The sequence below is a fragment of the Hyla sarda genome, chromosome 1, assembly GCF_029499605.1.
Source record: "Hyla sarda isolate aHylSar1 chromosome 1, aHylSar1.hap1, whole genome shotgun sequence".
In the NCBI taxonomy this organism is placed as follows: Eukaryota; Metazoa; Chordata; class Amphibia; order Anura; family Hylidae; genus Hyla; species Hyla sarda.
Genome location: NC_079189.1, coordinates 251,398,609 through 251,425,054, shown reverse-complemented (window position 1 = coordinate 251,425,054; position 26,446 = coordinate 251,398,609). Strand labels below are relative to the sequence as shown.

Below are 26,446 nucleotides of genomic sequence, written 5' to 3'. Positions count from 1 at the left end.
TGTAGAAAGGGGCCATTAAAAAAATTAAAAAAACGCCAAACTGAAAACCACAAAGTGGATATGGCATTTTGGGTTTTTCTATTGACTTGCAGCTAACATCTGACAGCAGCCATGGGGCCGTTTGGCGTTTTTTGGGGGCAACGCCCCCCCCCCCAAAAAAAAAAAAAAGTGGAAACTTAGCCTTAGGGAATTTGCCTTCTGTCTAATGTAGTGACTTTCATTTAATATTTGATAACATTAATTGATTGACACATTGATAATAACCAACTCACATCTGGCCAGGGATAATAAATGTGGGCTTTTATTTATGCATGATTAAAACATAAAACCCATAGCAATTATTATCTGCAGCAATACAAAAAAAACTATACATATGAACATACCCAAATGGCAAAAAAATACATGTTACTGATCTGGATATAGCCATTTTTGAGGAAATGAACATATAGTAGATGATTGATTCTAGTCACTGTGTCTTGGTACAAGACACTCATATTCTTGGTCCCATGGTCTAGGTCCCATGGTTTGATTTGGTATGCTAGAGATGCAAATGTTCATGGAGAAATAAAATCCTCAGTCCATTGAGGCAGTGATACCATAAACTTACAGCAGCAACTATGGTGAGACATCTGGACTTCGTTAGCCTTTCAAATGTCTTCTAAATTATCATTGAACATTTTAAAAGGACTAGCAGTTCTTTGAAACTTTCGTTTTGGTGACAGCTAAGTAAGGAAGACCAAATCTTTTTGCCTTGAATGGCCAGTACTGAAGTTGTAGAGTGTACTCAGGAATCTCATACTGAGCATCAATATAGGCAAATACAGTGTTGATGTGTGCAACAGCAAGACATATAAAGATGTGCCTAAGAGAAAAAACAGCAGTTAGTGATGCTAAAATCCTAGATTGAAAAGGAGACTTTGTTTACATTTACAACTTTAATAATTAGATATGCTGAATACTCACCTGTTGGGCATAACCCATTTCTGACCCATGCCCTACAATTATCTCATGGGTCAGATGCGCAATTATGTCATGGGTCAGGAGCTGAGCCCACTGCATACACAGGGGTTGCCAGCTGCTATTTGTAGCTGACTCTTGTTGTTAAAGAATGGCCCTTGTGATCCACCAGATACAGGGGCATCATAGATGCCGCTATCAACAGCAATCCCAGCATCTATATAATAATAAACAACAATGGTGGTTCAGGGGGTCTTAGGGTGTCGTTCAGATGTCGTGGCCTTCATGCTTGATGTAAGAAATCAGCTTGTATAGGCTACTGTAGCAGAGTGCCAATCTGACAAGTCAATGCAATGCAATTATTTAATTGCATTGAATTAAATAAGAAATCTAATAATTGAGTATGCAGTTTCCATATAGAGACTTAAAAATGAGTAGTTTTAAAAATATAGAATATAAAAAAATCCCCTCCCATAATAAGAATTCAAATAACCCCATTTTCTAATTTTTCAAAAAAAATAAAAATCTATTTTAAAAAAAGATACATATTTGGTATTACCTTGTGCAAAATTGTTCTCACTACTATGGTGAACAATGTAAAAACCAAAATTAAAAGTGATCAAAAAAATCACATCTACATGCAAAAATGGAAAAATTGTACCAATAAAAACTATAGCTCACTGTGCAAAAAACGAGCCCACACACATCTCTGTAGACAAAAAATTTACAAAGATATAGGGGTCAGAACATGCTGATGCACAGATTTTTTTTTTTTTATCATCGGAACTGTCAGTACGGTGAACTCCTAAAAAATTATTTTCCTACTGTCAGGATCTAAGCTGGTAGCAGGTAGCGGAGTCTAGTGGTGGATCCGCTTTGCCAGAGAGGTGAAGACGTGGGCCGTACCAGGGTAACGGAGTCTAAGGAGTTACTGGTTTTCACCAGAGCCCGCCGCAAAGCGGGATGGACTTGCTGCGGCAAGTAACCCCCAGGTCGTTCCTCCCAGTAGCGACTCAACCTCTCTGGCTGCTGAGATAAGGCAAGGTACAAGAGGATCAGGCAAAGGCGTAGTCGGACGAAGCAAATGGTCAGGGCAGGCAGCAACGGTTCACAGGCGGTAGTCAGTAGCAACGGGTACGGCAACAGGCAGGGAGCACAGGAACAAAGAACGCTTTCTCTCAGGCACAAGGCAACAAAGATCCGGCAGGAGGCTTTGGGAGGAGATGGTACTTATAGGCAGTGCACAGGTGAGGCCTAATTAAGTCCAAGTAGCACTGCCTCTCACAAACCTTAACCCTTAATTAACCACATTGGACCAGGCACCAATCACCGGTGCACTGGCCCTTTAGATCTAAGAGTCCCGGGCTCAAGAGAGCGGGGGCGCACACGCTGAGACACCGGAGCGCAGCCTGTGGACACACGCCGTAAGCGCTCCGGTCCAGGAGCGGGGACCGGAGCGCTCGGCGTTACAGTACCCCCCCCCCCTTTGGTCTCCCTCTCTTCTTGGTACCTAGGAATCTGAGGATGAGGCTGCGGTCTAAGATGTTCTCCTCCGACTCCCAAGATCTCTCCTCAGGACCACAGCCCTCCCAGTCAACCAAAAAAAACCTTCTCCCCCTGACCACTTTGGTCGCCAAAATCTCCTTGACGGAGAAAATGTCAGAGATGCCAGATACTGGGGTAGGGATGACATCCTTGGGGGAGAAGCGATTAAAGACCGCCAGCTTGAGAAGGGAGACAAGGAAGCTGTTTGGTATCCTCAGGGAGGAGGGAAGATGGATCTGGTAATAAACCGGATTAATCCTCTTCTTGATCTTGAAAGGTCCCAAAAAGCGAGGTCCCAATTTATAGCTAGGGGCTCTGAAGCGAATATACTTAGAGGAGAGCCACACTTTGTCCCCAGGGGCGAAAACTGGTGGAGCCCGACGTCTCTTATCCGCCTGGGTCTTAATGCGGGAGGAGGCCTGTAGAAGACAAAGACGCGACTCGCGCCAGATGGTGGCAAAGTCCTGGACAAGCTCATCTACCGCAGGCACTCCAGAAGAGGAAGACAAAGGCAAGGGTGGCAAGAGGTGACGCCCGTAGACCACATAGAAAGGAGATTTATTGGTAGCAGATGATTCCTTATGATTATACGAGAATTCTGCCCACGGAAGAAGGTCGACCCAGTCGTTATGACGAGAGGAGACAAAGTGACGGAGATAGTCTCCCAGGATTTGGTTCAAACGTTCCACTTGTCTGTTGGATTGAGGGTGGTATGATGAAGAGAAGTCCAATTTGATTCTTAGTTGTCCGCAGAGGGCTCTCCAGAATTTGGAAACGAATTGTACCCCTCTATTGGACACAATATGAGAAGGGAGTCCATGCAAGCGGAAGATATGGCGCAAGAATTGCTTAGCCAACAGGGGTGCAGAAGGAAGAGACTGTAATGGAAAAAAATGCGCCATTTTAGAGAAGCGGTCCACAACCACCCAGATTACGGTCTTGCCGTGGAATGGAGGCAGGTCAGTAATAAAATCCATGGCGATATGGGACCATGGAGAATCTGGAACTGGGAACGGTTGAAGCAACCCTGCAGGCCTTTGGCGTGGGGTCTTGTCTCGAGCACAGACTGAGCAAGCCTGGATGAAGTCAGCCACATCTTTCTCCAAGGAAGGCCACCAGTATCTTCTGGAGATCAGCTGAGAAGTTTTACGGACTCCTGGATGGCCAGCAACCAAGGAAGAATGTCCCCATTTAAGCACTTTCAAGAGTTCTGAAATCAGGGGAAGAGGGTAACGGTTTTTGATGGTGATGCTGTTGAGTCCACGATAGTCGATGCACGGACGCAGAGTAAATCACAGAAAACATTAAAACTTTACTTTTATTGTATCACTATAAAATATATAGACCATCAAAAAATATACGTAACAATTCTGGTGTTGTACCCAAATGTCGTACATCCAACCAGAGGAAAACAAAGGAAAATACCACTTGGTCTTTCAGACCACTTTTTGCTGCACCGCAACTGAGATAAGGTTGCCGTTTGCAGACTCACAGAAAAAAGCACAGATCCCCCGATCCAGCAGTAGTATCATGTATATATGTATATACGTATGAAATATACACATGATGTCCTACAATAAAGGTTGGGTGTGAGGGCAGGCTAGGATGGGGGTGGGGAACCTGGGGGTAGCACGGGCTAGGTATTGAGCGCCCCTATGGCTATCCTGACCCTAGGTAATCACCCTACTCCCTGATAAGGGCGGCCCCGCTCCGGAACCTACCCTGTTATTCCCTAGAATACCCTGTATTAAAGACAAAAAGGTAAATGGCTCTCTGTCTCACTGGGGTGCCCTGTCTAACTAGATTGGACAGGGAGGATGCCCTAGCCTATGTATAGGTATATAGACCCTATAGACGATAGGATATGTAGGTATCCCACTAGGATGTGATAACAAATATTAAGGTGTATTAAATCTAGATGTATAAAGCAGATAAGGGATCCTGAAAATAACACTGATCAGTTGTTATAGCCGAATATATATCATTCGCAGATCCCTGCAAACTGAGCTATATATTGGTATGTATACTAATATCAAGGTGCCCTTAGGTAGAATTAAGTGTATCTTGACAAGGCCCAGACCCAGATTGAAATGAGGAATACCTAGTTGCTATAGACAACTCCTATAGGAATCACAACCATATCTAGATAGCTCAAAAAATAGTGTTGTTCCACACTTCTCTTCCTCAATATAGAAACCAGTGCAAACAGATTTGCAATTGGTTGCTACAGGCAACCAAGATAGAGCAGGATACCTGATTGTAATAAATAACCCAAATGGGAATCACAGCCACACTTGAATAGCTCAAAGAGATGATGTTATTAGGCACTTCTCTATACAATATATCAACCAGCATAAACGGATCCGCAGATGGTTGCTATGTGCAATCAAAATAGCTCACAACCAAGTGACTCACTATGCCATCTACTGTTCAATATCGCATATATCCAGATACAGAGTCACAGAGGAAAACAGGGTAGCAGATATAGGTATACACAGATAGATTAGTGGGATACTTATCAGACCGCTGGAAGACCGGGGGACAGCAGTCCCTACGCGTTTCACCCCCTTAGTTCTTCAGGGGACAATAGAGGGGTGATATGATATAAATGGACAATCCCATGATGGCAGATGAGATGCAGTAGGGTGGAAACTGCTGATGGCCATATTGAACTATGCCTCACTGAGATTAAAATAGGGATCCCTGACCCTCCTCTAACTAAGTTTGTCCAATCAACACCCGATAGGTCCGTGCCGGCAAGTGTGCAGTGTCCCGGAAGCGGCGTCAGACGCCACAATCCCACTGCTGAGAGGCGCGAGGTGCCGGAAGTAAACAAACACCACGTGTGTATATGCGCGCATCAGGTGACCGGGGCCTTCGCGTCATGTAATACATGACGTCGGAGGCAGCTTCCATAGTGGGCGGGTGTGATAGATGCGACCGGGTTGCACAGGTTGGTTTCAACTGCGCATGCTCTGTTCACAATGAAGATGTTAAAGTATAACTTACATAGAAATAGAGGTGCATTATCATAGATAGTGGTAGGATGTTGCAATAAGAAAAAAAAGAAAAACCAACTTAGTTGAAAAAGGACAAAATTAGGAATATGGGGGATATAAAAGTACAGGATTGCAGAGACAGTGCAGACTTTTGTTTCCAGGAATAAACCACTATTCCTACTGATTCTTTAAGTCCAGACTATATTCATAGGGAGGACATAGATACGTCTATTGGTTCCGATCTGCACCAACTGACCCAAAATACATAGATATAATTGATTTATACATGATATGCGATGGACAGAAAGGGATATGCCCAACAAAGATAAAAAAGAATGGCTCCCTTTTTGTGCCAGTAAACATAAGATTTTAGGAGACTGGTGGCCCACTGATATCTAGGCATTATTTGTCATAATGTCTTGGGCTGACCTCTGCCAAAGAATCGAGGACAAGAATTTGACTGTATACAGGGCTGACCATCAAATATATGACGTGAAGGATAAAACTTCATTTAGGCCTAATGGAGCAGTGGATCTGAATTTATAGATCCAAAATGTTTCTTTCTGGAGTAGGCGGCGATCTAAGTTCCCTCCTTTTGGAGAGGGGCGCACTAATTCCAGAGCGGCAAAGGAACAAATTTTTGGATTGCCACCATGTACTTCGTGAATATGCCGTGCAATTGGGGTGTCACGTTTGTGGGAGATGTCATTTATATGTTCACAGATTCTGCGGCGGAATTCTCTTGTGGTTTTGCCAATGTAGTCCTTGGGACATCCACATTGGCATAAATACACCACCCCCTTTGTACGGCAATTGACGAAATCCCTCAAAAAGAATTGTTCACCCGTGACTGAGCTGGTGTTGCTTTTGATTTTTCTCATAAAGTCACACGCTTTAAAGCCACTACATCTAAAATTCCCTAATATACGGCGATTTAGCCATGTTCCTTGTGAGGTAGGTCTCGTGTAGTGGCTGTGCATGAGGCGATCACCAAGGCTGCGACCTCTTCTGTAGGTTACCAACGGGCGATCAGACACAACTCTGTCTAGCAAGGGGTCTGCTTGCAGGATAGACCAATGTCTGTTAAGTATGTCCAGGATAGATGATCTTCCTGCATCAAAAGTCCCAATGATTCTGGTAGCCCCAGTCTCTAGTTTAGGTGGACCAGGTGTTAATAATTCCATCCGTTCCCTACCCCGGGCATGCTGGAATGTCTTTTTTAGAACATTCATTGGGTATCCCCGTTGGAGGAAGCGGTTTTTTAGTTTACTTGCTTCTCTATAAAAATCCTGATCGGAGGAGCAATTTCGTCTCACCCTTAAATACTGGCCTTTTGGAATGCCCTTCTTTAGGGCTGGTGGATGGAAACTGGACCAGTGCAGTAGGCTATTAGTTGGCGTGGGTTTGCGAAATAGAGTGGTAGAGAGACCTCCTTCAGGATTTTTAAAGACTCGGATATCCAAAAATGATAGAGTGTGTTCATCCATCTCATGAGTAAAGCTCAGACCTATATTATTGTTGTTGAGGGATTCCATAAATGACAAAAATTGTGACCGGGTGCCAGACCAAAGAACAAAAATATCATCAATGTACCTGGTCCAAAGTAAAATATGTGGGGACCAGGTACATTCGTCTGGTGGGAAGACCAAGGTGTCTTCCCACCAGCCCAGGAGGAGATTAGTGCATGTGGGGGCACAAGGGCTCCCCATCGCGGTCCCCCTGAGCTGGTGGTAGATCTTCCCATCAAACAAAAAATAATTGTGTGTAAGAATATATTGTAAAAGAGAGGTGATGAACTGATTGTGAAGCCGGTAAAAATTTCCCCATGTTTTTAGAAAATATTCTACCGCATGGAGGCCACAATCGTGAGGTATGGAGCTATAGAGAGCTTCAATATCTATGCTGGCAAGAATCACGTCTTGCCCTACGTCAATCCCATCGATTCTATGGAGGAAGTCTGTTGTATCACAGACATAGGATGGTAAAGCCGTTACGAACCTCCCCAATATACGATCAACGTAGACACCAATGGCCTCAGTTATGGAGCCTTTGCCCGAAACAATTTGCAGTTTACATGGAAGAAGAAACCCTAGTTCCTTTTCATCAATCAGGCAATTGGTTTTAGCCTCAAAGAGGATGGACTTGAGTTCTTCCATGAATAGTGGAGTAGGGTCCATGGACAGGATGCCATAGTTTTCCCTGGATGACAAAAGGGACATGCACATACGTCTGTAATTGGTATGGTCTAATACAACCAGATTACCCCCCTTGTCTGCCAGCTTCACTATCAGCTCGTCATCCTCCTCTAAAGTTTTGAGGGCTATCATTTCTTCCTTGGTGAGATTCGGGTGATATTTCCCTTCTAGGTTTAGTAGTTCAATCTCCCTAGACACTACTTGTAAAAATATGTCCACACTAGTAAGGTCGTAAACTGGTGGCATTAATGTGCTTTTTTGCTTGAGATCCGTGAAGGGGCCAGTGCCGAGTTCACGGTCATTGGTCTCCTGTAGTTCTTCTAGGGCACGGACCTCGGGGAGAATGTCCTCAGGGATACCCAGATCCAGACATTGACGTCTATCATGAAGACGGAAGAAACGATGCCACTTTAATTTCCTGCAAAATAAATGTAGGTCTTTTATCCATGTAAATTTGTCTAGTTTATTGACTGGCACAAATGAAAGTCCCTTTTTTAATACATTTTTCTGTTCTTCGGTAAGAGTCTTATCAGATAGATTGATTATTTCCAGCGTATCTTTAGTCATTATTTGGTTTGTTGGTGCCGAGAGATCTCCTCCTCTAAAAAAGAGGATGATGATGCCACTGATGAGGAGGATGAGGAAGCCGTAATCCCATTTCCTAGTTGGTTTCTCGTGGAAGCAACTTCCCGTTTTGGGTTGCGGCGAGGTGGACCGTTTGACATGTTTCCTCTCCTCCTGCCTCTGCCCCCTCTTCTGCCAGAGGGTCCTCCTCGTCCACGATTGGACCATTTGTTTGGCCCTTCTGTCTCAGAGTGTTCTGGATCAGAAGAGGTGATATCTGAACGTGTATTCTCGTTGTTTTTTGCTGTCTTGAAATTATAGGCTTTTTTGTTTTTAAATTCAGTAAGATCTTTGATAAATTGCCTATGTTTCCTATGACGGATCTGATTCTGAAATTTTTCAACCGTGTTTTGGAGTATACTCTCCTGTCGGGAATAATCAGGATCGGATTTAAACTGTAGCGCTTTTTTAGCTGCATCACACAGATTTTGAGAAGACTGGGCAAATGTCTTTTTTTCTTCGTCCAACAATAAAGTCATAAAATGTATGGAGCTATCTGTGGCCTCTAGCTCCCACTTCTCCAATAATGTTGGAGTCTGGCACCGTTCAGCTGTTACAATGTTTATACGTAATCCCTGAGGCACAATTTTTTGTTTAATATAGTTTTCCAAAGTTTGTATCTCCCACCAGGATTTAATCTTATTTTTATAGCTATTGGTCAGTTCCTTAAAGACGCCTTTCACTGTAGGAGTGCCCACCATGGATGGTGTCCACTCTTGGTCTGAAAAGACGTTGGTTACATCAGTCATCCAAGATTCATTATTAGCAGTTGTGTCCAGAAATCCTGCCATAACCACTATCCAATTCCAAAGTTCACAGAAATAGGTAAATTATACTTTTAATGTACTAGTCAAATTTGTAAATCACAGAAAACATTAAAACTTTACTTTTATTGTATCACTATAAAATATATAGACCATCAAAAAATATACGTAACAATTCTGGTGTTGTACCCAAATGTCGTACATCCAACCAGAGGAAAACAAAGGAAAATACCACTTGGTCTTTCAGACCACTTTTTGCTGCACCGCAACTAAGATAAGGTTGCCGTTTGCAGACTCACAGAAAAAAGCACAGATCCCCCGATCCAGCAGTAGTATCATGTATATATGTATATACGTATGAAATATACACATGATGTCCTACAATAAAGGTTGGGTGTGAGGGCAGGGTAGGATGGGGGTGGGGAACCTGGGGGTAGCACGGGCTAGGTATTGAGCGCCCCTATGGCTATCCTGACCCTAGGTAATCACCCTACTCTAGGCCTAAACCTAGGCGGAGTGAACGCCTTGATAAGGGCGGCCCCGCTCCGGAACCTACCCTGTTATTCCCTAGAATACCCTGCATTAAAGACAAAAAGGTAAATGGCTCTCTGTCTCACTGGGGTGCCCTGTCTAACTAGATTGGACAGGGAGGATGCCCTAGCCTATGTATAGGTATATAGACCCTATAGACGATAGGATATGTAGGTATCCCACTAGGATGTGATAACAAATATTAAGGTGTATTAAATCTAGATGTATAAAGCAGATAAGGGATCCTGAAAATAACACTGATCAGTTGTTATAGCCGAATATATATCATTCGCAGATCCCTGCAAACTGAGCTATATATTGGTATGTAAACTAATATCAAGGTGCCCTTAGGTAGAATTAATTGTATCTTGACAAGGCCCAGACCCAGATGGAAATGAGGAATACCTAGTTGCTATAGACAACTCCTATAGGAATCACAACCATATCTAAATAGCTCAAAAAATAGTGTTGTTCCACACTTCTCTTCCTCAATATAGAAACCCGTGCAAACAGATTTGCAATTGGTTGCTACAGGCAACCAAGATAGAGCAGGATACCTGATTGTAATAAATAACCCAAATGGGAATCACAGCCACACTTGAATAGCTCAAAGAGATGATGTTATTAGGCACTTCTCTATACAATATATCAACCAGTATAAACGGATCCGCAGATGGTTGCCATGTGCAATCAAAATAGCTCACAACCAAGTGACTCACTATGCCATCTACTGTTCAATATCACATATATCCAGATACAGAGTCACAGAGGAAAACAGGGTAGCAGATATAAGTATACACAGATAGATTAGTGGGATACTTATCAGACCGCTGGAAGACCGGGGGACAGCAGTCCCTTCGCGTTTCACCCCCTCAGTTCTTCAGGGGACAATAGAGGGGTGATATGATATAAATGGACAATCCCATGATGGCAGATGAGATGCAGTAGGGTGGAAACTGCTGATGGCCATATTGAACTATGCCTCACTGAGATTAAAATAGGGATCCCTGACCCTCCCCTAACAAAGTTTGTCCAATCAACATGCTGTATGATAGCATCGGACTTACCCGATAGGTCTGTGCCGGCAAGTGTGCAGTGTCCCGGAAGCGGTGTCAGACGCCACAATCCCGCTGCTGAGAGGCGCGAGGTGCCGGAAGTAAACAAACACCACGTGTGTATATGCGCACATCAGGTGACCGGGGCCTTCGCGTCATGTAATACATGACATAGGAGGCAGCTCCCATAGTGGGCGGGTGTGATAGATGCGACCGGGTTGCACAGGTTGGTTTCAATTGCGCATGCTTTGTTCACAATGAAGATGTTAAAGTATAACTTACATAGAAATAGAGGCGCATTATCATAGATAGTGGTAAGATGTTGCAAAAAGAAAAACCAACTTAGTTGAAAAAGGACAAAATTAGGAATATGGGGGATATAAAAGTACAGGATTGCAGAGACGGTGTAGACTTTTGTTTCCAGGAATAAACCACTATCCCTACTGATTCTTTAAGTCCAGACTATATTCATAGGGAGGACATAGATACGTCTATTGGTTCCGATCTGCACCAACTGACCCAAAATACATAGATATAATTGATTTATACAAGATATGCGATGGACAGAAAGGGATATGCCCAACAAAGATAAAAAAGAATGGCACCCTTTTTGTGCCAGTAGACATAAGATTTTAGGAGACTGGTGGCCCACTGATATCTAGGCATTATTTGTCATAATGTCTTGGGCTGACCTCTGCCAAAGAATCGAGGACAAGAATTTGACTGTATACAGGGCTGACCATCAAATATATGACGTGAAGGATAAAACTTCATTTAGGCCTAATGGAGCAGTGGATCTGAATTTATAGATCCAAAATGTTTCTTTCTGGAGTAGGCGGCGATCTAAGTTCCCTCCTCTTGGAGAGGGGCACACTACTTCCAGAGCGGCAAAGGAACACATTTTTGGATTGCCACCATGTACTACGTGAATATGCCATGCAATTGGGGTGTCACGTTTGTGGGAGATGTCATTTATATGTTCACAGATTCTGCGGCGGAATTCTCTTGTGGTTTTGCCAATGTAGTCCTTGGGACATCCACATTGGGATAAATACACCACCCCCTTTGTACGGCAATTGACGAAATCCCTCAAAAAGAATTGTTCACCCGTGACTGAGCTGGTGTTGCTTTTGGTTTTTCTCATAAAGTCACAAGCAGAGTACCATCTTTTTTAGAAACAAAGAAGAAACCTGCACCGGCAGGTGAGGAAGACTTCCTGATGAACCCTCTCTGCAAATTCTCCTGTATGTATTCGGACATGGCGCGAGTCTCTGGAGGAGAAAGAAGGTAGATCCTTCCCCTAGGTGGTGTGGTACCAGGCAGCAAGTCAATTGGGCAATCATACGGCCTGTGTGGAGGCAAGACCTCGGGTTGTTTCTTACAAAATACGTCCGCAAAGTCGACATATGGTTCAGGTAGACCTGGAGGAGGAGAAACAACTGGAGCAGACTTGGAAAGGACCGGCTTGAGGCATCTGCCGAAACAAGAAGAACCCCAACTTTGAACCTCTCCAGAGGTCCAATCCAGAATGGGACAATGGTGCTGGAGCCAGGGTAGTCCTAGAAGTAGTTCAGAGGTGCAGTGGGGAAGTACGAAGAACTCCAACTTCTCAGAATGAAGAAGCCCAATATCCATCTGGAGGGGCTCAGTACGGAATTGCAGGGTACCATCAAGTCTCTCTCCGTTGACAGTGGAGATACAGAACGACTTGTGAAGACGAACTACTGGGATGCTGTACTTGTGAATAAGTGAAGCGTCAATGAAGTTGCCGGCAGAGCCGGAATCCAGAAAGGTAATGGCAGTGAAAGATGTCTTGGCAGGAGCGGAGATCCGCACGGATACAGTGAGGCGTGGAGAGGTAATGTTCACACCCAGTAACGCCTCTCCCACGTTTACTAGGTGCGCGTGTTTTCTGTGATGAGGAGGACGAAGAGGACAGTCCTTTAGGAAATGCTCTGTACAGACAGAGATTCTCGTTTCTCCGGCGAGTCCTCTCTTGTGGGGTCAGGCGAGACCGGTCCACCTGCATGGCTTCCTCGGCGGGAGGCCCAATAGACAGCTGCAGTGGATGCTGGAAGATAGGAGCGAAACGAGGATTGCGCTTGGAGCAAGCACTTCCTTCTTCTTGTAGCAGTTCCTCACGTCTCTCGGCGAAACGCATATCAATCCTGGTGGCCAAGTGGCATTTCCCGTGCGGCAAGAACATCTTTTATGTCACTGGACAGACCTTTCTTGAACATGGCACAGAGCACTTCATTATTCCAGGACAGTTCCGAGGCCAGAGTGCGAAAACGGATGGCGTATTCGCCCACAGAAGAATTTCCCTGATTCAGGGTCAACAAGGCAGTCTCTGCTGAGGCAACCCGGGCTGGTTCCTCAAAAACACTTCGGAATTCTTGGCAGAAGGACTGGACAGTAGTAGTGGCTGGATCGTTGCGGTCCCAAAGTGGTGTGGCCCAAGCCAGGGCCTTCCCGGTAAGCAGACTGACTATAAATGCCAACTTGGCACATTCAGTAGGAAACTGGTCATCCATCATCTCCAAGTGAAGAGAACACTGTGACAGGAACCCACGGCACTGCTTGGAGTCTCCATCAAATTTGTCTGGCATGGACAGGCGGTATCTGGAGCTGGAAACGGCAGCAGGCTGAATGGGTGACATAGGAGCAAGCGGTGGAGATGGTTGCTGCTGGGCTGTCAGAAGTTGCTGCATCATGGCGGACATCTGGTTCAGCAGTTGACCTTGCTGTGCTATCTGCTGAGATTGCTGGGTCACAATGGTGGTAAGGTCAGCAACACTTGGCAAAGGCACCTCAGCGGGATCCATGGCCGGATTTTACTGTCAGGACCTGGGCTGGTAGCAGGTTGCGGATGCTATTGGTGGATCCGCTGTGCCAGAGAGGTGAAGACGTGGGCCGTACCAGGGGAATGGAGTCTAAGGAGTTACTGGTTTTCACCAGAGCCCGCCGCAAAGCGGGATGGACTTGCTGCGGCAGGTAACCCCCAGGTTGTTCCTCCCAGTAGCGACTCAACCTCTCTGGCTGCTGAGATAAGGCAAGGTACAAGAGGATCAGGCAAAGGCGTAGTCGGACAAAGCAAATGGTCAGGGCAGGCAGAAACGGTTCACAGGCGGTAGTCAGTAGCAACGGGTACGGCAACAGGCAGGGAACACAGTAACAAAGAACGCTTTCTCTCAGGCACAAGGCAACAAAGATCCGGCAGGAGGCTGTGGGAGGAGATGGTACTTATAGGCAGTGCACAGGTGAGGCCTAATTAAGTCCAAGCAGCACTGCCTCTCACAAACCTTAACCCTTAATTAACCACATTGGACCAGGCACCAATCACCGGTGCACTGGCCCTTTAGATCTAAGAGTCCCGGACCCAAGAGAGCGGGGGCGCACACGCTGAGACGCCGGAGCGCAGCCTAGGGACACGCGCTTACGGAGCGGGGACCGGAGCGTTCAGCGTTACACCTACAAATTCACTCTAATGGATTTTGTTTTTCAATTTTACCACACAAATTATTTTTTACTTGCTTTGTAATACATTATATGGTAAAATTACTGTAGCCTAAAAAATTTGCAGCCTGTCCCTCAAAAAATAAACCCCCCTTACAACTCTGTCAGTGGAAAAATAAAAACAATATGGGTCTTAAAACATAGAAACATAGAATGTATCGGCAGATAAGAACCATTTAGCCTGCCCAATATTCTAATTACTCTCAATAGTCCCTGTCCCTATCTTATATGAAGGATAGCCTTATTCTTATCCCATGCATGTTTAAACTCCTTCACTGTATTTGTAGCTACCACTTCTGCAGGAAGGCTATTCCATGCATCCACTACTCTCTCAGTAAAGTAATACTTCCTGGTATTGCTTTTAAACATTTGCCCCTCTAATTTAAAACTGTCCTCTTGTGGTAGTTTTTCTTCTTTTAAATATCTTCTCCTATTTACCGTGTTGATTCCCTTCATGTATTTAAAAGTTTCTACCATATCCCATCTGGCTTGTCTTTCTTTCAAGCTATACACGTTTAGGTCCTTTAATCTTTCCTGGTAAGTTTTATCCTGCAATCCATGTACTAGTTTAATAGCTCTTCTTTGAACTCTCTATAAAATATCTATATCCTTTTGGAGATACGGTCTCCAGTACTGTGTAAAATACTCCATGAGAATGAGCTCTTCCTTCTTTCTACTGCTAATACCTCTCCCTATATACCCAAGCTTTTGGCTACCTTTAAGTGTTCGGAAATAATGACCCCTGAATCCCTTTCCTCAGATACTGAGATCCTCTGCCTGAGGGTTTTTACTTACCCACATTAAATTTTAGTTTCCAGATTTCTGACCACAATTGACCTCAATTTTACCCAAATCCTTTACCATTTGAGGTATCCCATCAGGAACATCAACCCTGTTACAAATCTTTGTGTCATCAGCAAAAAGACACACCTTACTATCGAGACCTTATGCAATATCACTAATAAAGCTATTAAAGAGTACCTATCATGATCTAAACTCTCCCTAATCCCCCCCATCTGTCCCTGACTCTCACTGACAGTATCCCTGTGTTTCTTTTCATTCAAAACCCCCTCTTTCTACCCGATTTATTGTCTTCTTGGATGCTCATTCTCATGCTCATACCCCCTCCCGTAGGCTTGCATTGAGGGGCGGAGCGTGACGTCACACAGGGGCGGAGACGTGACGTCACACGCCACCGACCCGGTGGTCGCCTGTAATCAGACCCGGAGCGAACACGCTCCGGGGACTGATTACAAACGGGGTGCCACGTGCATGATCCCGGTGGTCCCCAGCGGCGGGACTCCCACGATCAGGCATCTTATCCCCTATCCTTTGGATAGGGGAAAAGATGTGTGAGCACCGGAGAACCCCTTTAAACGTTTTTTTTAATGAAAGGTACCTTTTAAACAAAATGGCTCCCAATACAGATCCCTGAGGTTCTCCCAATGGTAACAAGACCTTGGTCTGAATATACTCCATTAACTATAACCCTCTGTTGTCTGTCCCTCAGCTTCTGCCTGATCCATTCAACAATATGAAAGTCCAAGCTCAAATACTTGTATGTGGGACAGTGTCAAAAGCCTATCTAAAATCTAGATAAGCGATGTCTTCTGCACCTCTGCCATCTATTATTTTAGTCACCCAATCAAAAAAATCAATAAGATTAGTTTGACATGATTTCCCTGATGTAAACCCATGTTGTTTCTCATCTTGCTATCCATGGTAAAATAGCATGTTCCACAATCCTATACTTTAGTATGGTTTCAATAAATTTTTCCACTATTGATGTCAGACTTACTGGCCTATAGTTGCCTGATTCCTCTCTTCTACCTTTCTTATGAATGGGGACAACATTTGCTAGTTTCCGATCTCCTGGGAGAACTCCTGTTACCAGTCATTGGTAAATAGATCTCTTAATACTTTTAATAGTACACCACTGAGGTCTTTTAATAACTTTGGGTGTATCCCATCAGGCATCTGTGACTTATTTATCTTAAAGGGGTACTCCAGCGGAGAACATTTTTTTAAATCAACTGGTTCCAGAAAGTTAAACAGATTTGTAAATTACTTCTATAAAAAAATCTTTATCCTTCCAGTATTTATTAGCTGCTATATACAACAGAGAAGGTTATTTCCTTTTTGGATTTCTTTTTTTTTTTCTGTCCACGGTTCTCTCTGCTGACACCTCTGTCCGCATTAGGAACTGTCCAGAACAGGAGCAAATCCCCATAGCAAACTTCTCCTGCTCTGTACAGTTCCTGATACAGACAGAGGTGTCAGCAGAGAGCACTGTGGACAGAAAAAAAAAAATCCAAAAAACTAAAGAATGTTCTCTGTAATATACAGCCGCTAATAAGTACTGCAAGGATAAAGATATTTTAATAGAATTTACAAATCTGTTCAACTTTCTGGCACCAGTTGATTTAAAAAAAATGTTTTCCACTGGAGTACCCCTTTAAGTTTAGATAGCTGACTTAGAACCTCTTCCTCTGTTAAGACACATCCATCAAAAGATTCATAAGTCTTCTACCTTAACTGAGTTCCTTTTACTTAATTTTCTTCAGAAAAACTGAACACAAGTATTTATTAAGGCAGTCAGCTAATTCTTTATCCTCTTCCATATACCTTCCTTTGTTTTTAATTTAGTTATCCCTTGTTTTAATTTTCTTTTTTTTCATTTATGTATCTGAAGAATTTCTTCTCCCCTTGTTTCACTGACTGAGCTACTTTCTCTTCTGCCTTTGCTTGAGAAGCTCTTATAACTTGCTTGGCCTGTTCCTGGAGGCACTGTACTACCTGGATTTGACAATTGACATGTACTGGGAAGCTTACCTTATCTCACTGTATTTTACCTGCCATTTCATTTTCTTCTGTAAATGTTTGTTTTGGAGAAGAATGTTTGTTTTTAATTCGCTTCCTCATCGCCCTCTGTAAATCCTCCCTCATTACTTTTTAAAAGGCCAACACTTTCATTTTTAAACTTTTCACTATTTATAGTTAGTTTTACTCTTTATAGCAATGTGTCTTTCTGTCTCCACTTTTGCTGCTTTTATCTGTTTTTTACATATTTTATTGTTTTCCCTATAGCTTTTAATGCCTTAATCCCTTAAGGACAATGGACGTACTGCTACGCCCCCGTTTTCGAGTCCTTAAGGACCGAGGACGTAGGAGTACATCCTGTCCATTCCCAGCCCCCCGCCACTAGCCGGAGGGGAGCCGGTGCCCGATGCCTGCTGAAATCGTTCAGCAGGCATCGCGGCATATCGCCCAGGGGGGTCATTATGCCCCCCCCATGTCGGCGATGGCCGCAGATCGCTGGACAATTCAGTCCAGCGATCTGCGGCGATTCCGGGTCAATCGGGTCTCCAGTGACCCGGTGACCCGGAATTACTGGCTGATCGGGGCCGTCAGAGACGACCCCGAACAGCCAGAGCCTGCAGGATTCCCGGCCGACCAATCAGGGCGCCTGCTGCGGGTGTCACTCCCACACCCGCTCCGCCCCTCTTCCGGAGGACGTGAGCGGGTGCGGGACGTGCACCCCTGGTGCTGGGGACCCCGATCCCCGGCGTTAATGTTGGGATCGGGGCCCCAGGAGCGACGACGGCGGCGGCGGCGGGACTGACCTGTGCGGCGATCAAGCAGCAGCAGGAGGTGAGTGACAGCCTCCTGCTGTTGCTTAGCAACAGCTCCCAGCATGCAAAAAGGGCATGCTGGGAGCTGTAGTTATGCAACAGGAGGAGGCAGACCACCACAACTCCCAGCATGCACTTATGGGCATGCTGGGACTTATGGTTTTGCAACAGCTGGAGGCACATTCTTTCTATGGAAAAGTGTACCTTCAGCTGTTGTGTAACTACAACTCCCAGCTTGCACAAACAGCTAAAGTGCATGCTGGGAGTTGCAGTGGTGCATCTGGTGGTTGCATAACTACAACTCCCAGCATGCCCGTTAGCTTTCGGTGACTGCTGAGAGTTGTAGTTTTGCAACAGCTGAAGGCACACTGAGTTAAGTAGCAAACCAGTGTGTCTCCAGCTGTTGCATAACTACAATCCCCAGCATCCCTAGCCAAAGTAGTATGCCTCCCGCTGTTGCATAACTACAACACCCAGCATGCCCTTCCGCTGTCCGTACATGCTGGGGGTTGTAGCTTTTGCAACAGCTGAAGGCACACTGGTTGCAAAACACTGAGTTTGTTGCCAAACTCGGTGTTTCACAACCAGTGTGCCTCCAGCTGTTGCAAAACTACAACTCCCAGCATGCACTGATAGACCGTACATGCTGGGCGTTGTAGTTTTGCAACAGCTGGATGTTCCCCCCCCCCCCCCTCCCCAATGTGAATGTACAGGGTACACTCACATGGACGGAGGATTACAGTAAGTATCCGGCTGCAAGTTTGAGCTGCAGCAAATTTTCTGCTGCAGCTCAAGCTGCCAGCGAGAAACTACTGTAAACCCCCCGCCCGTGTGACTGTACCCTAAAAACACTACACTAACACAAAATAAAATAAAAAGTAAAAAAAACACTACATATACACATACCCCTACACCCCCCCTCCCCAATAAAAATGAAAAACGTCTGGTACGCCACCGTTTCCAAAAAGGAGCCTCCAGCTGTTGCAAAACTACAACTCCCAGCATGCACTTATAGACCCTACATGCTGGGAGTTGTAGTTTTGCAACAGCTGGATGTTCCCCCCCCCAATGTGAACGTACAGGGTACACTCACATGGGCAGAGGATTACAGTAAGTATCCGGCTGCAAGTTTGAGCTGCGTCAAATTTTCTGCCGCTGCTCAAACTGCCAGCGAGAAACTACTGTGAACCCCCCGCCCGTGCGACTGTACCCTAAAAACACTACACTACCACAAAATAAAGTAAAAAGTAAAAAACACTACATATGCACATTCCCCTACACAGCCCCCCTCCCCTCCCCAATAAAAATGAAAAACGTCTGGTACGCCACTGTTTCCAAAACGGAGCCTCCAGCTGTTGCAAAACAACTACTCCCAGTATTACCAGACAGCCACTGACTGTCCAGGCATGCTGGGACTTTTACAACAGCTGGAGGCACCCTATTTGGGAATCACTGGCGTAGAATACCCCTATGTCCACCCCTATGCAAGTCAATAATTCAGGCCTCAAATGCGCATGGCGCTCTCACTTTGGAGCCCTGTCGTATTTCAAGGCAACAGTTTAGGGCCACATATGGGGTATCGCTGTACTCGGGAGAAATTGTGTTACAAATTATGGGGTATTTTCTGCTATTACCCTTTTTAAAAATCTAAAATTTTTGGGGAAACCAACATTTTAGGTAAAAAATTCTTTTTATTTTTTTTACATATGCAAAAGTTGTGAATCACCTGTGGGGTATTAAGGTTCACATTACCCCTTGTTACGTTCCCCGAGGGGTCTAGTTTCCAAAATAGTATGCCCTGTGTTTTTTTTTTTTGCTGTCCTGGCACCATAGGGGCTTCCTAAATGCGGCATGCCCCCAGAGCAAAATTTGCTTTCAAAAAGCCAAATGTGACTCCTTCTCTTCTGAGACCTGTAGTGCGCCAGCAGAGCACTTCTCACCCCCATATGGGGTGTTTTCTGAATCGGGAGAAATTGAGCTTCAAATTTTGGGGGGTATTTTCTGCTATTACCCTTTTAAAAAACGTAAAAATTTTGGGAAACCAAGCATTTTAGGTAAAAAAAAAATGTTTTTTTTTTACATATGCAAAAGTCGTGAAACACCTGTAGGGTATTAAGGTTCACATTACCCCTTGTTACGTTCCCCGAGGGGTCTAGTTTCCAAAATGGTATGCCATGTGTTTTTTTTTTTGCTGTTCTGGCACCATAGGGGCTTCCTAAATGCGGCATGCCCCCAGAGCAAAATTTGCTTTCAAAAAGCCAAATGTGACTCCTTCTCTTCTGAGACCTGTAGTGCGCCAGCAGAGCACTTCTCACCCCCATATGGGGTGTTTTCTGAATCGGGAGAAATTGGGCTTCAAATTTGGGGGGTATTTTCTGCTATTACCCTTTTTAAAAATGTAAAAATTTTGGGAAACCAAGCATTTTAGGTAAAAAAAAAATTTTTTTTTTTACATATGCAAAAGTCGTGAAACACCTGTAGGGTATTAAGGTTCACTTTACCCCTTTTTACATTCCCCGAGGGGTTTGGTTTCCAAAATGATATGCCATGTGGTTTTTTTTGCGGTTCTGGCACCATAGGGGCTTCCTAAATGCGGCATGACCCCAGAGCAAAATTTGCTTTCAAAAAGCCAAATGTGACTCCTTCTCTTCTGAGACCTGTAGTGCACCAGCAGAGCACTTTTCACCCCCATATGGGGTGTTTTCTGAATCGGGAGAAATTGGGCTTCAAATTTTGGGGGGTATTTTCTGCAATTATCCTTTTTAAAAATGTAACATTTTTGGGAAACCAAGCATTTTAGGTAAAACATTTTTTTTTTCTTTACATATGCAAAAGTCGTGAATCACCTGTGGGGTATTAAGGTTCACTTTACCCCTTTTTACGTTCCCCGAGGGGTCTAGTTTCCAAAATAGTATGCCATGTGTTTTTTTTTTTTTGCTGTCCTGGCACCATAGGGGCTTCCTAAAGGTGACATGCCCCCCAAAAACCATTTGTCGCTCCTTCCCTTCTGAGCCCTCTACTGCGCCCGCCGAACAATTAACATAGACATATGAGGTATGTGCTTACTCGAGAGAAATTGGGTTTCAAATACAAGTAAAAATTTTCTCCTTTTTACCCCTTGCAAAAATTCAAAAATTGGGTCTACAAGAACATGCGAGTGTAAAAAAATGAAGATTGTGAATTTTCTCCTTCACTTTGCTGCAATTCCTGTGAAACACCTAAAGGGTTAATACACTTACTGAATGTCATTTTGAATACTTTTGGGGGTGTAGTTTTTATAATGGGGTCATTTATGGGGTATTTCTAATATGAAGACCCTTCAAATCCACTTCAAACCTGAACTGGTCCATGAAAAATAGCGAGTTTGAAAATTTTGTTAAAAATTTCCAAATTGCTGCTGAACTTTGAAGCCCTCTGGTGTCTTCCAAAAGTAAAAACTCATAAATTTTATGATGCAAACATAAAGTAGACATATTGTATATGTGAACCCAAAAATGTTTTATTTTGAATATCCATTTTCCTTACAAGCAGAGAGCTTCAAAGTTAGAAAAATGCAAAATTTTCATTTTTTTCATCAAATTTGGGGATTTTTCACCAAGAAAGGATGCAAGTTACCATAAAATTTTACCACTAAGTTAAAGTAGAATATGTCACGAAAAAACAATCTCAGAATCAGAATGATAACTAAAAGCATTCCAGAGTTATTAATGTTTAAAGTGACAGTGGTCAGAATTGCAAAAAACGCTCTGGTCCTTAAGGTGTAAAATGGCCTGGTCCTTAAGGGGTTAAGGTCGCAAGGCATACATGTGTGCCATGCACCCAGTCTCGTTCTATGATGCCCGCTCAGGAGCTGAGCGTGCATCATAGCAGGATGGTCCTGATGGCTATCAGCCCTGCCGGGACTGGTGGCTAATGCCGGACATCACCGATCTGGGTGATGTAAAACATTAAAAACCTAAAGCAATGAAGATAGAGAAATCTATCAGATTAGGCAGAAAGAGGCCAAGCAAGTTATAAGAGCCTCTAAAGCACAGGCAGAAGAGAAACTAGCTCAGTCAGTGAGGAAAGAAGATAAGACACTCTTTAGATATATAGATGAAAAAAAAAGGAAATTAAAACAAGGAATAACTAAGTTAAAAACAGACGAAGGAAGATATGTAGAAGAGAATAATGGACTAGCCGACTGCCTCAATAAATATTTCTGTTCAGTTTACACAGAGGAAAATGAAGGAAAAGGATCTTAGTTAGGGATAAACACTAATACATAATTTGATGCATGTGTCTTTACGGAGGAAGAGGTTCTAAGTCAGCCTGATGGGAAACACCCAAAGATATTAAAAAAACTTAGCAATGTACTAGTAAAACCATTAACAGATTTATTTAACCAGTCACTGGTATCAGGAGTTGTCCCAGAAGATTGGCAAATAATGTCCCCATTCATAAGAAAGGTAGTGGAGAGGAATAAGGCAACTATAGTATAGTAAGTCTGACATCAATAGTGGGGAAATTAATGGAAACCATGGCAGCCTGGAGCAATGGAGCACCGATAACACTCATCAATGGCTGTCAGCAGCCAGGGACCCGCTGGTAATGGTGGACATCAGTGATCTCGCTCTTGTCTGCCATCAATCATTTGAATGAATGATCGGCTTGCCCGTGGCACAGCCGCAGGGATCCAATCATCCAACATGGCAGCCGGAGGTCCCCTCACCTGCTCCGGCCATCATCCCTGGGTCTTATTCTCTGGTCTGATATCAAGCAGACAAGAGATGTAGATTGCCGATAAGCTGATCAGTGCTGTGCCTATGCATAGCACTGTTCAGTTTCTGCAATGTAAGGATTGCTATAAATAGTCCTCTATGGGGACATAAAAAGCGTAATAAAATTGTATAAAACATTTTTTTTTTTAAATGTGAAAAACCTCTCCCCCAAAAAATTTTAATGGCCCTCTTTTCGCATTTTACCCAAAAAAGCAAAGAAAAAAATTTTATAAACATATTTTCGACACATGTAAATGTCCAAACTGTCAAAATATAATGTTAATGATCCTGTACAGTGAATAGTGTAAACGTAAAAAAAAAAACTAAACTAAATTCCTGCTTTTGTCACATCAAATTCCCAAAAAATAAATCATAAAAAGCAATACGATAATAACTACAGATCACTGCAGAAAAAATAAGCCCTTATAAAAAAAATTAGAAAATTATAGGTGGTCAAATTAGTGATTTTGAACATTTTGTTAAAAAACTTTTTTTTTTAAATTAGAGCAGTACAGTAATAGAAAAGCATGTAACCTTGTATCAATTTATCCGCATTGACCCACAGAATAAAGAAAACATGTCATTTTAACCGTAAAGTGTACAGCCTGAAAACAAAAGACAAAATTGCGGCTTTCTTTCTATTTTTTTGGTTGCACCATACATTTTATGGTAAAATGAGTGATGTCATTACATAGGACAATTGGTCGTGCAAAAATCAAGCCCTCATATGGGTCTGTGGATGGAAATATAAGAGTTTTTAGAAAGCGAATAGGAAAAAATGAAAATGCAAAAATAAAATTGGCCTTAAGGCCCAAATGGACTGTGTCCTTAAGTGGTTAAAAGCTTTCATTTCTCATTTATTGCCCCCCTTATGCCTCAGTCACAAAGCAGAATTTTCACAGTGGAATCTGATAGAAAAACTCTCCTTGGATTCTGCTACACTGTGCACATGTTTCCGATTGACATGCCAATTCTTTTTTGCAGAATCCACTCAGAAATGTATTGCCGTCTGTGGAGACAGAACATTTCCACATTGGATTTTGTCTGTTCCTGAGCCTTTTAATCCCAAATAGCTGTGTTGTGAGTCCACCATAATGATACTGTTTTCTTTTTTGTGAAATGGCTATTTTCTGTTGGAGTTCCCTCCCTCCAACTACAATTCCCAGGATTTCTAGGTGGGAGGTGACTTTTCTCCCTCCCATGCATCGGTCACCCCACCCATTGCAGCACATCTAAAATTCCCTGCAGCCATGTGAAGATTGATCACCCTCCCTCCAAGCAGTCGCTGCACCAATTGAATTACAGACATGCTCCCTTTCAACACATGACTAATGATTAAATGTCTCAGGCCCTGCTGCAACCTGGGAAAAGCCTGAGACAACATTAATTTAGTTTGCTACTAAAAATGAACATCCGGGGCAAAAATCACATAAGAATTGCAAGACCAGCCATCAAACACAGGTACAGACACTATACTTTGAACTACATTAACTTTACAGCCCCTGTAACACAGTCAAAATCCTTTGTCTTTCTAAAGTTGATTGTTTTTGTGGGTCCTTGCGAGGTTCCCTTATTAAAAGACAATTTATAATGTATTATATTGTGGTCATTATAACCTAGGTGTCCTCCTACTTGCACATAAGTTACTCAGTCAGGTTTGTTGGTTAATAATAAGTCCGGTAGAGCACCCCCTCTGGTTAGGACCTAACCCATTTTGGACAGATATTTTTTAGATTTAGTCAGAAACCTGATTCCTTTATCAGATTTACAGGTCTCAGTTTCCCAGTTTATATCTGGATAAATAATAAAATCATAATTTTTTACAGACATTATTTAGTCCAGTTTGTCAATTTTTGTTCAGGCTTCTAGCATTAGTCAGCTTGCAATTTAGAGGTTATTAAGCCTATCCCTATAAAAAATTTTTAAAAAAAGGTAACCCCCTGCCTCCACTAGACCCCAAGGTGCATTAATAAGTCCCAAACAGTTTTCTATCTACACTGTCTTATACGCTTCATTTGTGTTTTCCTGCCCCCCTACACCCTCCCACCCTCCTCAGGTCCCCAGTTTCAACACTCCTCCATTCTTCAGGCCATCTTCTTACCAAGCACAGCTGCACTTCTCAATTTAGGCTATGTTCACACTACAGAATGTCTGCACGGAAAGGCTGTGTCTCAACTACTATTTACTCCATGCTAAAGATATGTCTATTAGTCGTTCTTACCATAGGCTGTGCAAGTAACGGAAGTTAAGCCTTTTCCAGAAATTACAGAACAGACGATCGCTGAGCCAACAGGAAATGGCTACTATCCAGAGACAAACGGACACGAAGGTCAGGTTAATAATGTCATGATTGTGACACCTGAGGAGAAAAGACCAACAGATCAGTTAGAGCAGAATTCAAAATAAATATATCTGATATATGGAAAATGTGATTAAGCACTGCATTGTTGAATTTGAATAGATACTAGTAGCTAAGAGAATATACTGTGCCCATATACAGTATTGAGCCGTCTAAGGCTTTTTGATGTTTTACTGTGTGATGTCTAGGTGGCTAAATACTAAAGCTTTTAGTTACAATATTGTTTAGCTGACAGTTATTCTTCACATAATAGTTTGCCAACTTTAGTGCGTTTGTCTGACATTTTTTTTATTGTGTATTGCTGGCTTAATAAAATCCTAGTGAATCATCTGTTTCTCAACATAAAAAGAACATTTTAAGGGTATGTTCACACCCTGCATATTTGCTACAGATTTTTTGCAACAGATCTGCAGCAGCTCCACAACATGTAAACAGACCCTTAAAGGGGTAAACTGGTTATGCAAAACTTATGCATAGGGGATTAGTGTCTGATCATGGTAAAATTCAAATGCCGGGACCCCCCTACCATCTCCAGAATGGGGCCCGTCTCTTACCTAGGAGCTGGGACCCCCCTACCATCTCTAGAATGGGGCCCCTCTCTTACCTAGGAGCATTCTAGCCCCTGGTCTTGGGAGTGACCCCTCGGTCTGCCAATGCCAAGTAATGTCCCATCTCAGCCGATGATTAGCAGAATTGAGGTCACTCCCAAGATCTGCTTGTCTCGGAAGGTGGGGGCCAGAGCGCTCAGATGAGACTGGCTCTGTTCTGGAGATTTCAAGGCGGTCCCAACAATTGGATTCCCCGCGATCAGACACTTATCCCATATAATATGGATAGGGGATACATTTAGCATAACCGAAAAATAAGTTAAGCTGTGATTGGTTGTTATGGTAAATCCAGACAGATTTTGTTACAGACAAATTGATCAATCTAATTTTCTATTGTATTATCTATATTATAAAATAATACATCAAATCTTAAGCTGACACTTCTAGTTCTGTATAGCTCACTTTCCAGTAATCATCTCATTATCATCACAGCCATGGTTACAATTAACTGAAACACCTATGTAAAAATAAAACAGGATCACACCAGTCACAGTAGGTAATGGTTGCAGCCTCTCTCCAATGACCTCTGCATAGGTCACAGAGCATGCCTAAAACACTCTCCCACAAAAATCAATGCGTTAGCTCAAGACTGCAGGTTCTAATGTGGCTAATGTAAAGTATATCTTAAAATGCTATTTATGACTACCGCCATAATCATGTACAGAAAACAGGATAAAAAATACATTGATAATTTACACCCTTTTATGCCTAGAGGTTGTTTGGGCGTTTTGTTTTTGTCCTTCTTGTCTTTTCCAAAATCTTTACATAGTTTTCCATCTCCAGGGCCATATGAGGCTTGTTTTATATGAGACCAATCGTACTTTGTAATGACATCACTAATTTGACAACAAATTCACCCCAAAGATTATTTTATTCTACTAAATGACATGTTATATTTATT

The 26,446-nt window shown here is 43.2% G+C and overlaps 1 protein-coding gene across 1 annotated transcript in view; it reads right to left on the bottom strand.

Moving 5' to 3' along the window:
• Nucleotides 1-374: 374 nt before the first annotated feature.
• ACER1 (alkaline ceramidase 1) overlaps nucleotides 375-26,446 on the bottom strand; it is a 90,990-nt gene continuing 64,918 nt past the window's right edge. The window contains exons 6-7 of the mRNA XM_056551976.1: nucleotides 24,800-24,937; nucleotides 375-862 (exon numbers count right to left, since the gene is read on the bottom strand). Coding sequence (XP_056407951.1) covers nucleotides 688-862; nucleotides 24,800-24,937 — 313 coding nt within the window. The 3' untranslated portion in view covers nucleotides 375-687. The remainder of the gene's footprint in view (nucleotides 863-24,799; nucleotides 24,938-26,446) is intronic.